Source organism: Ylistrum balloti, unplaced genomic scaffold, assembly GCF_031769215.1.
Source record: "Ylistrum balloti isolate Yb309-2 unplaced genomic scaffold, AGI_CSIRO_Ybal_v1 Utg369916, whole genome shotgun sequence".
NCBI classification, from domain to species: domain Eukaryota; kingdom Metazoa; phylum Mollusca; class Bivalvia; order Pectinida; family Pectinidae; genus Ylistrum; species Ylistrum balloti.
Genome location: NW_026782036.1, coordinates 717,650 through 729,925, shown reverse-complemented (window position 1 = coordinate 729,925; position 12,276 = coordinate 717,650). Strand labels below are relative to the sequence as shown.

Below are 12,276 nucleotides of genomic sequence, written 5' to 3'. Positions count from 1 at the left end.
ATCTTAACTATTTGATATGGCATTGCTATACATCGAACTAATACATTATCTGAGTGAAGACACGTGTGTATTGGAGAAAAATACAAGCTGATCATTTTGTCAGTTGTTGTACAATGTGTGTAAACAAGAGGCAATTCGACAATATCAACTTGAATATATCCAAGGTATCCACGATCGATAATCAATTGAGTAATAAATGCGATATCGTAACACACTTACTGATCCCCAGGCAAACACGTTTCTGTCAAATATAGCCAGCTCTGGCCAAATATTGTCCATATACCACGTGAAATTTTTACACTTTAACTGCTCCTTCAATTTCAGTCTTTCCGATATGTCGCCGGAATCCATAGTCTGAGAATTAAAAAAAACATATTTTCTCTGATTAAGACAACACATGCTTTAAGAAAACATCAATATAATTTCTTCAATTCAACAATAAGGCTGAACGTGTATCCAGACTCACATGTCACATTTGTTTGCTTATAACAGTTTACGCCGTATCAAATCCCTTAGTTAATGCCCAATGTCATTTTCGACATACTGGCTCTAAACAAATAATGCATAAGGATCTCAATTAGCTAATTACTTAACCTTTATACTCTATCTGCAATGCGATTCAGTTTAAATGAATAACTGATTATGACGTAATTGTATTTTGTGTCCGGATTAAGGTGAATGCCCTCATACTGCCCTAATAATGTGGTAATGATTCGCAATCGCGCATTAATTAGAATATGAATACATACAAACGACATTACCTGACCAAAATACGAGTCATGTTTTGTCATGGTCCGATGGGTTCATGGACCATATGTAAGGTGAATAATGATGTTTACGACATGCATGGTATATACCTATATTGCCGGAGGCAATCTACTTCCTACAAACCTTGACCTAAACGTGGTCAAGTTTATCGTTAACTATAAAAATGTCTGGCGGATATTTTCTCTCAAATTTGCTATCCAGATCCAGATTGACAACAATACAAATGAATATTCGTAATGGAGAAAAAGATCTGATTCATATTATACATCAAACGCAACTAAGCGGTTAATTTGATATTCACGTATGACTGCAATACATTTTTGTGTTGATTGAATACCGTCATAGTGTTGCATTCAAAAATAAACTGTTCAAGACGGTATTTAATACATATGTTTATGACGTAAATCAATTGCTGAATCAAAAGCAATGTAGAAGAAATGTTACGAAAATTTCACATACAAACAGAAATAATCTTATCACAATTAAAGCGTACATATGTCATAATTCATACGATCAATGCGAAAAATACATAGAATTAAGAACATTTGAATTCGCTTTCTCAACAAGACTTCATGTCGTTCCACATTGTTCAGGTATAATCTGCGTAGGTTTCAAGGGGGAAAATAAAGTTATCATATTTCTATATCAATTCCCAACAGAGATTACTTGGCTAATATATATCAGTTACAACATTAACCATCCAATTTTTTAATACAAAAATTGACACCGTTATAGGATAATATGATGCTATTTAGATATTACAGCACAGTTAATCAGCATCACTGACTTTTGGTGGTAGTCGACGACGATTGTGGACTTGGTCTTTAGAAAAAGGAAGATTTGTTAAAGATTACAACGTCCGACAGTTACCTTCATGTCCGGGAAGTGATCATAGATGAAGTTTTTATATCGAGGTTCCATCCACACCTCTACTGCCCGCCTGTAATTATACACCTCGATGTGGTGACGACCACCAGGGAAACTGTAAGGCTGGGTACGGGCAATGTGTCCCAAGTGCGAACATGGTAAATGGATTAACCTCCCTCCGCACATCCAAACCTAACAACATGTTTTATCAGCATTACAACATACGGTCAATGCAATAATTCTGTAAATCAAATCCGAACATCAAAACTCACCCTAAGTAATAACTAGAAACATTCCCTAAACTTTTGAAAAATGGGATAGAAATAAATTCGAGATGAAAAAAATATCCTGTCTCAAAACACAAAAGTTTTGCTGCATGCTATTTAACAAGTGTCTTGACGAAGGACGTAACTATGGCGGTTTGTGATCATAGCTTCATGAGAAGTACAAATCACACAAGTAGGAATCATACCTTCCACCTCTCACATTCACCTGAGACTGTTCTAAAAATACTGAACTTTACAGAAGATGTCAAACATGACAACTTTCAATACATGTAGCAACAAATTGCAAAAGAGCTGGTAGTATGAAATAAACATCACTATCTTAGAAGTCATGTTCCACAGTTGAATAAAGGATAGTACTTGTTTTTTGGACCTTACAACGGAAACGTCAGATTGAAGTTAATGAGGACTTATTAAACAAATATGGCGTTGTCGTTAATTGTTTAAAATAATTGTGAGATTCGAAAATATGTGATTTTTTCTTAAAAATATATTTCTTTAATACATTATTTCATTGATAGATAATGCACGCGAAATTCAATAATACTTTCCTGTTTGTCATTTCTCCGACATTTGAAACCCTCGTTAACTTTTACGAATATTTTTAGAATATAGTTTTTTTGTTGTTTAAAGTTTACATCGATGCATTGTACGGAAACATAAGTTAAGTGTTAAGGACTTATATAGACCTCTATGAGTGTATTAAGGTGAATTTGAAAAGGTCAATAGGTCATAAAGTGTGAGTTAAATTGGGCCGTGTGTAATGGCCGCTCCTGTTATGTCTCTTACGTTCTTTTTTAATCTCGTGTCGCCCATTTGAAGCTTTCTTCATTTGCAGTTGATGATTTTTGTCTTGACTAACGCTTTTTGTCTGTGGGAAAAATGTTAATTTCCCATACGAAGTAAAAATTGTATTACTGACCTTAAAATACATTGTATATATAAAACTCACAAAAGAGATACTAGGAACACGACACGCATTCCATAACTTGCAGGTTCCAAAAACGTTCTTTAATCTAACAGTGAACGAACACGTTTTGAAACCAAACAAAACAGTAATTTTCCACACTGGTGTATGTTTACCATACCATAGTCTAAGTTTGATCGACTCGCCTAATGTTTACAAAGGGGAGTAGCTGAGTTTGCCGGGATACGTTGGTATGTGTCTCGTATCACTCCATAAAACACTTCTTCCATCAGCAATAGAATACATATATAATGGTTTGGTATATAATAACGAAATCATTTTCCTGACCTCGCTAACCTTAATCAGATCGATAGCTTGCACCAAGACATTGATAAAAGCCCAATAACACCAAATAATTGACATGTATATCACAGCGTTGGTACAGTTATTGGTCGATCTAAAACATATTATGACCTTGTATCTACTACACAGGTGAGACAAGAAATTCCTCTAGGTTTTGTTCGTAAGTATTGTTCCCATGAATTGGTTATAACACTGAATACAAAAAATTCTTATGTACACGAATAAAGACATTTTTTAAAAGTTTGATAAGAACTTTTCAAATCAGTGGATTTAATTATTCATAATTCTCATCTACGATATCAAATGCTCATGAAACAGATTACTCACAAAATTTCAGTCCCTTCGATTTTTTTTTTTTTTTTTTTTTACCGATAACACAATGTAGATTACTTAACATTAGTTAATGTCCCATTAAATCTTAACAGCATGGCATTAATGATATGCAAATATATATCAAAAGAAGGCGGCTCCATTTCAAGACAAAATGAATAATACATGGGAAAGAACTAACATCCACAGTGTACACAATGTATTATCATAAAACAACAAAAACAAAAAATATTAGAATACAATCGTTCATTTTGCTGTGACTGACAGACATTGACAAATACATAATTTACTCTTAGAGAAGATTTTATTAGTATTTTGATAAAAGATTTACACTTCATATCTGTCGCTAGGCAAGTTTCTGCAGTAAAATTTGTTGACATTGTAAATAAGATGTCTGTCGCCATACCTACCGTCAGTTTCCTAATTAATTTTGCGAAGAAATCAACAGAAACATCTTTTGACATTTGTTGAGTTTACTTTTTTCACCGTGTTGAAGTTTTGTAAACCAACGATTAATCTTAAGAAAGAACTTTACAGTTATGTCAAACAATATGTATTCTATATGTTTGCAAACAAAACGAACACTCCACAACGTCGTATAGTCTTTATATTTTAAGGGTGCACGTGTTTTCTAATGCTTTGCTTGATGTATACAGACGTTTCGTCATTGTAAGACTAGACAGCGATACTAGGGGCCTAAAATAACGAAACTCATGAGGCGACTGGAAAAGTCCAAATTGGTCGAAAGGTGCACTAGTCCCATGGTACAACGAAATCACCAAAATAGTCGCTGGGGAAACAGTTTTCGAAATCAAAGGAATCAGCTCTCGATATATAAGGGTACCTATCTTATCTGCCCATCAATAACGAAGGTTTTGTTCAAATAACCTTACAGATAATAACAGCCGACATTTAAAGAATAAGCTTACACTATTTACCTGTATAAGATATTAGGAGGGGGGTCTGGGTCTATCAACATAACGTTAACACTAACAAGTTAAGGCACAACTTTAGTTCATCTGTATTATATATTAGGGGGTTTGGGTCTATCAACATAAAGTTAAGGCACAACTTTAGTTCATCTGTATTATATATTAGGGGGTTTGGGTCTATCAACATAACGCTAAGGCACAACTTTAGTTCATCTGTATTATATATTAGGGGGTTTGGGTCTATCAACATAACGCTAAGGCACAACTTTAGTTCTTCTGTATTATATATTAGGGGGTTTGGGTCTATCAACATAACGCTAAGGCACAACTTTAGTTCTTCTGTATTATATATTAGGGGGTTTGGGTCTATCAACATAACGCTAAGGCACAACTTTAGTTCTTCTGTATTATATATTAGGGGGTTTGGGTCTATCAACATAACGCTAAGGCACAACTTTAGTTCTTCTGTATTATATATTAGGGGGTTTGGGTCTATCAACATAACGCTAAGGCACAACTTTAGTTCATCTGCATTATATATTAGGGGGTTTGGGTCTATCAACATAACGCTAAGGCACAACTTTAGTTCATCTGTATTATATATTAGGGGGTTTGGGTCTATCAACATAACGCTAAGGCACAACTTTAGTTCTTCTGTAAGCCTTTAAGAACAAGTATAAGGCTAGGTTCCAAGAGCCAAATCAACGGAAACCCGCAAGATTATGATTTAGTCACAACAGGTTTCAAACAAATACAGATAAGATGAACTCTAAATACATAGATAGTTTATCCAACAGACTTCGAAAATGTCTAAAAATTGATTATGAATTTATCCTGACCGTATGTATCCTTAAGCCGCCTCTATGTATGTAGTCAAAACATTGTACATTTATTGTGTGATTCACATCACGTGATCAACACAGGAAAAGACGTTGACCTCTGGATTCTGGGTCAAGTAACCTGTATTTTAACAGAATTGCAAACATCATTCGATTTAACAGTGTAGTACACTATTTACAATTTCATTACATACTAAGTGCTTGGTAGATTGCCCTATTTACTTGTGGTTGTCGTCACTTAATATGTATCACTTAATATCTTAAACTAAGTAGTTACTTATATCGTATCCACTACGCCTGCACAACCTACTAGTAGTCAAATCATTCTATTCAGACAGTGTTTTTAAATTCAGAAATGTATCATGAAATTATAAAACAGAACATTGGTTACCATTTTCTCTTTATGATATATCCTAGTGAAAATGTGTCACAAAACACGTGATCATCAACATTTATATAACTTTATAATTTTAATACTAAAAATCATGAAATGTCAATCGTCACGGGCTGTGGGAAATGAACCAAAGAATTGCATATGTTTTGTAGAAAATACTGGCTTTTTGAACAGAAACAATCAGGCAAGCGGTTATTAATGGTGCTAGATAGCATAATAAAGCCTTCGGGCATATCTGAAGAGTAAATATCGCGAAAAAGTGTGATGTTTTCTATAGTCTCGGATTGTTTGTCATTGACGAGAAATCACTAGACAAGTAGGAATGATGTGAAGCAAGGTAGCCTGGTCATGAAAATATAAAAATAACAAAAGTGATTAATTGCTGAACATAAATAACATAATAAACCACAGACGGGCTTAAAGTACATTTATGATTGTAAAAATGACATTCGAAACTCATCAAGCCTTATGTACTTACCCTCCAAGCCATCTCAAGATTTTCTCCTCCCCACACTTTCATCCCTTCGTCATAAGTCCCAATCTGTCCAAAGTATTTGCTATCGATGGCGTAAGCAGCCCCGACCATTACAGCGCCCCTTTTAATGATCACACAATGTTACACAGTAAATACACAGCAAAACTAAAGGGAAAGCAACATGTACATTCATATGGTACATATACAGCTTGTAATAGATAGAGTACCATTCAAATGAATTATATTGAAGTGTGACTATAAGAACTAACCGTTTTGTTTCTACTAAAGCTACATGTACCCGTTTACAATAGAATTGACGGATTCGTTTAAACCTTAGTGTACTTTACACGGAAAGGTTTACAAAAAACAGGTATTTTTTTTTTATCTAACCCTGTTCAAAAGAAATAAACTATTGGTAAGTAAGATTAAGAGTCTCAGTAAGTTTTGTTTTCTAAGAATGTTATATCCATTTTATCTTGTTTAATATCTCCATTCGCAATGTGAAAATATTTTTAAAAACAAGACCAGACAAACTGCAAATAGTGAGGTGTGATAACATTAAAATCACATCGCATTGGCGAACAATTTCTAAGAGGAAAATTAATTTAATAAATTGGTTATTAAACGATTATGATAATGTATAGGTTTAAATGATAGTAACGTATTTAAGTGCTGTCAATTATAATTAAACGCTTCCTTTAAACTATAATAAATACATTGGGGTTAAGCGGCCTGACGCCAAGAATCAATTGTTCCTATTTCATCCACTATACCATTATAATTACTGTCTCTATAGACTTGTACTAAAAGTCTAGATACAAAGCTTGGGGCCATGCCCTTTTTAGCAGAGCGACTCATATGCTGGTGTTAACTTACACGCGCGGTGAGAGTTTCGTGATCCTCTACTTACGGACGTGGTGCATCTTCCGTGACCCCTACTTGGTCCTGTCTGAAGAACGTCTCAAAAAACACCAGCCTCCAGTCAAACCCGTATCGCGTTAGGTAGCCCTCGTTAAACCGATATTCAAACGTCTCGCTGTTGACATAGTCTAGAACACCCATAGCCACCGTCTTCCTGTTTTTCTTTATTTCAGTAAGAAGCGGCTGTACCCTAAAGGTGAAGTAGAAATCATGTCGTTTTAGATAATCTGACATTATCTTATCTGACACACAAGCCCAATCAACCAGTTGTCACACACGTTTGATAACGATGTCGTTCTGTTATATCGTCGTTTCATTACGAGAACTTTTCATAATTTTTATATTGTTTCATCAACTAACCGAGTCATATATTCGCAATGGTCAGCCACTTTTTACATCTAAACTACGCTACTTTCTTTTCAGGCGATTTGAAAGTTAGTCTCAAGATATAACACCTAGCTCGTTGAAATTTCTATCGGTTTGCTTACAATTCGGTGCAGGACTGTTGCCTTATAACAACCATAATTATTTGTTTACATTAAGTGTATGTGGAGTTTACATATGTTACAGATTGTGTAATCAGACGTACATATGTTAGAGAGTGTGTTATCAGACGTACATGTGTTAGAGAGTGTGTAATCAGACGTGCATGTGTGTTAGAGAGTGTGTATTCAGACGTACATGTGTTAGAGAGTGTGTGATCAGACGTACATGTGTCAGAGAGTGCGTGATCAGACGTACATGTGTTAGAGAGTGTGTGATCAGACGTACATGTGTTAGAGAGTGTGTAATCAGACGTACATGTGTCAGAGAGTGTGTGATCACACGTATATGTGTTAGAGAATGTGTAATCAGACGTGCATGTGTGTTAGAGAGTGTGTATTCAGACGTACGTGTGTTAGAGAATGTGTAATCAGACGTGCATGTGTTACAGAGTGTAATCAGACGTACATGTGCATTAGAGAGTGTATAATTAGATGTACATGTGTAATATGAAATGATTAATCAATACTCCTAATATGATTGGTTGTTTAAAGGTCAAAGAACCGTGAATGAAGTAAATCCTTATGGATCAAACGTCAGGACGTGTTTGGATAATATGATAAGTTGTCTGAAGGTCAAATGATAAGGAATATATATGTATATATCCAGTGTTATGTACTTCGCTGATCACATTTGTGGTTAGTAATGGGAAAACACCTTGTATAAATCTGTCAGTAGCCCCTAGGAAATTATAATACATAAGTAAAGCAACTTATACTTCCACACTCTGTTCATGTCAAAATGTCTGTTCTTTACATTCCATGGGACTGGGCGTTTAAAAGTTACGAACGAATAAACTTCATCTACACCTTATAACCACGAGTTTTTGTCACATGTTTCTACCACAATAAAAATGCTATTCTGAATTTGAATTCACCTGGTCTGTGTTTTGTGTGTTTTGTTCACATCATCGGCTGGGATGTAATGATATGACCATTAGAGAAATGTCGCTAATTGATATGCAAAACTGGCAATTTCAGAAATACATGGATATTATTATAGTTTATTACAAATTAATAAATTGTAATAGATTCGTTTGTTATCTTCAAAGCAAAGAGGGTAGAAATCCAGATAAAATCAATTTTAAAAATCCTCAAATTTCATTATGTTTTAACCAGATAATAAAATTTTTCAATCGTTTGGTAAACTTCAGACGAAATGGAAACAAACACAATCAGCATTGACATTGTGTCCGTACATACCAGTCGATATTGACTTCCATGTGACTGTCAAAAAACACAACGGTCTGTCCCTTAGAGGTCTTCCAGCCTTGTATCCTGGCTTTGATTAGACCAACCCGGACCGGAAGCCGAATCAGTTTCACCAGGCCTGACGGGAAGTTGTTCTTGATGTATTCTGATAAGGGTTTCTTAAGCTCCTCTGTAAATCACGTGAAAACATATTTTAGTTTTTAATTCAAGAATATCAATTACAAGCTGCCAAAAAAATCAAACTGTTCCCTGTCAAACCACCATTAAATATTTCGCTGGGTTTTTTCTTTGGAAAACTAACGAAACTGCTTAGGATACTAAATAATACACACAGGTCCTTTTATGGCGTTAGCCGCGGTCTGATTTTAACGGGTACATTGTTGGTAGGTTTATATACAAATGGAAATGAATACATATAAATGAGTCATCTTCGCGTATATTATAGTGCAGTTCCTTGAACATTTTACTGTAAATATAGCACACCACTATAAAATTCTTGAATAATTAAAAGCCAAATGTAAGTGGGTTTTTATTTAGATACATCACATTTAATTTCATCATTTTAGTACAAATGTGTTATGAAATTTTCATCAACATTTAACAAAGTATAATCAATATAAAAGATAAATAAAAACAAGCTAACGTATCATTTGTGCCCACACTCGGATGTGCATCTATTCACCTGCTGATTTCTCCCACGTGGTGAGGGATCTACGTCAACAAAACACAACCGTTTTCCGAAATGTTAATTGGTTTAGTATTCACTTAATTACGTCATTTATATGGTCTATTTGAAATGTCACAGTTGGTGGGATGTATGTCGCGTAAACACCGAATTTAAACCGATTTGTCGTTGATAATGTGCCTACGTGTTCTGGACCCGTTAGTAAACAGATAATACCGTATGATGTCAGTGTACTTTCCGAACAGCATGGAAATCAAATAGACAAGTGTTTATTGTGTTGAATAGGTAATTGTTGTGTGTTAGACACGTGTTTGTTGTATTTAAGACCGATATTTGTTAAATATTGGACCTGTGTTTGTTGTATTCCACCTGTGTTTGTTGTATGTCAGACCTGTGCTTGTTGTGTTCCACCTGTGTTTGTTGTATGTCAGACACGTGTTTGTTGTGTGTTTGACCTGTGTTTGTTGTTGTATGTCAGACACGGGTTTGTTGTGTGTTAGACCTGTGTTTGTTGTATGTCAGACCTGTGTTTGTTGTGTTCCACCTGTGTTTGTTGTATGTCAGACACGTGTTTGTTGTGTTCTCACCCGTGTTTATTGTGTGTTAGACCTGTGTTTGTTGTGTTCCACCTGTGTTTGTTGTATGTCAGACACGTGTTTGTTGTGTGTTATACCTGTATTTGTTATATGTCAACACGTGTTTGTTGTGTGTCAGACATGTGTTTGTTATATGTCAGACACGTGTTTGTTGTATGTCAGACACGTGTTTGTTGTATGTCAGACATGTGTTTGTTTTATGTCAGACACGTGTTTGTTGTGTGTCAGACATGTGTGTGTCATATGTCAGACACGTGTTTGTTGTATTTAAGACCGATATTTGTTTAATATTGGACCTGCGTTTGTTGTGTTCCACCTGTGTTTGTTGTGTGTCAGACACGTGTTTGTTGTATGTCAGACACATGTTCGTTGTATGTTAGACCTGTGTTTGTTGTGTGTTAGACATGTGTTTGTTGTGTGTTAGACCTGTGTTTATTGTATGTCAGACCTGTGTTTGTTGTGTGTTAGACCTGTGTTTGCTGTGTGTTAGACCTGTGGTTGTTGTGTGTTTGTTGTGTGTTAGACCTGTGTTTGCTGTGTTCCACCTGTGTTTGTTGTATGTCAGACACGTGTTTGTTTTGCGTTAGACCTGTTTTTGTTGTATGTCAGACACGTGTTTGTTGTATGTCAGACACGTGTTTGCTGTATGTTAGACATGTGTTTGTTGTGTGTTAGACATGTGTTTGTTGTATGTCAGACATGTGTTTGTTGTGTGTTAGACATGTGTTTGTTGTGTGTTAGACCTGTGTTTATTGTATGTCAGACCTGTGTTTGTTGTGTGTTAGACCTGTGTTTGCTGTGTTCCACCTGTGCTTGTTGTATGTAAGACACGTGTTTGATGTGTGTTAGACCTGTATTTGTTATATGTCAGACACGTGTTTGTTGTATGTCAGACACATGTTTGTTGTGTTAGACCTGTGTTTGTTGTGTGTTAGACATGTGTTTGTTGTGTGTTAGACCTGTGTTTGTTGTATGTTAGACCTATGTTTGTTGTGTGTTAGACCTGTGTTTATTGTATATCAGACCTGTGTTTGTTGTGTGTTAGACCTGTGTTTGCTGTGTTCCACCTGTGTTTGTTGTATGTCAGACCTGCGTTTGTTGTGTGTCAGACCTGTGTTTGTTGTATGTTAGACCTGTGTTTGTTGTATGTTAGACCTGTGTTTGTTGTGTGTTAGACCTGTGTTTGTTGTGTGTTAGACCTGTGTTATTGTATGTCAGACCTGTGTTTGTTGTGTGTTAGACCTGTGTTTGTTGTATGTTAGACCTGTGTTTGTTGTATGTCAGACACGTGTTTGTTGTGTGTTAGACCTGTGTTTATTGTGTGTTTGACCTGTGTTATTGTGTGTTAGACCTGTGTTATTGTATGTCAGACCTGTGTTTGTTGTGTGTTAGACCTGTGTTTGTTGTGTGTTAGACCTGTGTTTGTTGTATGTTAGACCTGTGTTTGTTGTGTGTTAGACCTGTGTTTATGGTATGTTAGATCTGTGTTTGTTGTGTGTTAGACCTGTGCTTGTTGTATGTTAGACCTGTGTTTATGGTATGTTAGACCTGTGTTTATGGTATGTTAGACCTGTGTTTGTTGTGTGTTAGACATGTGTTTGTTGTATGTTAGACCTGTGTTTGTTGTGTGTTAGACCTGTGTTTATTTTTTGTGCTGGACGACTGTTTGTTGTGTGTTAGACCTGTGTTTGTTGTGTGTTAGACCTGTGTTTGTTGTGTGTTAGACCTGTGTTTGTTGTATGTTAGACCTGTGTTTGTTGTGTGTTAGACCTGTGTTTATTTTTTGTGCTGGACGAGTGTTTGTTGTGTGTTAGACCTGTGTTTGTTGTGTGTTAGACCTGTGTTTGTTGTGTGTTAGACCTGTGTTTATTTTTTGTGCTGGACGAGTGTTTGTTGTGTGTTAGACCTGTGTTTGTTGTGTGTTAGACCTGTGTTAGACCTGTGGTTGTTGCGTGTTAGACCTGTGTTTGTTGTGTGTTAGACCTGTGTTTGTTGTGTGTCAGACCTGTGTTTATTTTTTGTGCTGGACGAGTGTTTGTTGTGTGTTAGACCTGTGTTTGTTGTGTGTTAGACCTGTGTTTGTTGTGTGTTAGACCTGTGTTTGTTGTGTGTTAGACCTGTGTTTGTTGTGTGTTAGACCTGTGTTTATTTTTTGTGCTGG

At 35.7% G+C, this 12,276-nt stretch overlaps 1 protein-coding gene across 1 annotated transcript in view; it reads right to left on the bottom strand.

Moving 5' to 3' along the window:
- The window catches only part of LOC132546846 (polypeptide N-acetylgalactosaminyltransferase 13-like), a 31,335-nt gene that overhangs the window by 8,451 nt on the left and 10,608 nt on the right, over nucleotides 1-12,276 (bottom strand). The window contains exons 3-7 of the mRNA XM_060210574.1: nucleotides 8,826-9,003; nucleotides 7,070-7,270; nucleotides 6,163-6,280; nucleotides 1,639-1,827; nucleotides 220-354 (exon numbers count right to left, since the gene is read on the bottom strand). Of these exons, the coding sequence (XP_060066557.1) occupies nucleotides 220-354; nucleotides 1,639-1,827; nucleotides 6,163-6,280; nucleotides 7,070-7,270; nucleotides 8,826-9,003 (821 nt within the window). The remainder of the gene's footprint in view (nucleotides 1-219; nucleotides 355-1,638; nucleotides 1,828-6,162; nucleotides 6,281-7,069; nucleotides 7,271-8,825; nucleotides 9,004-12,276) is intronic.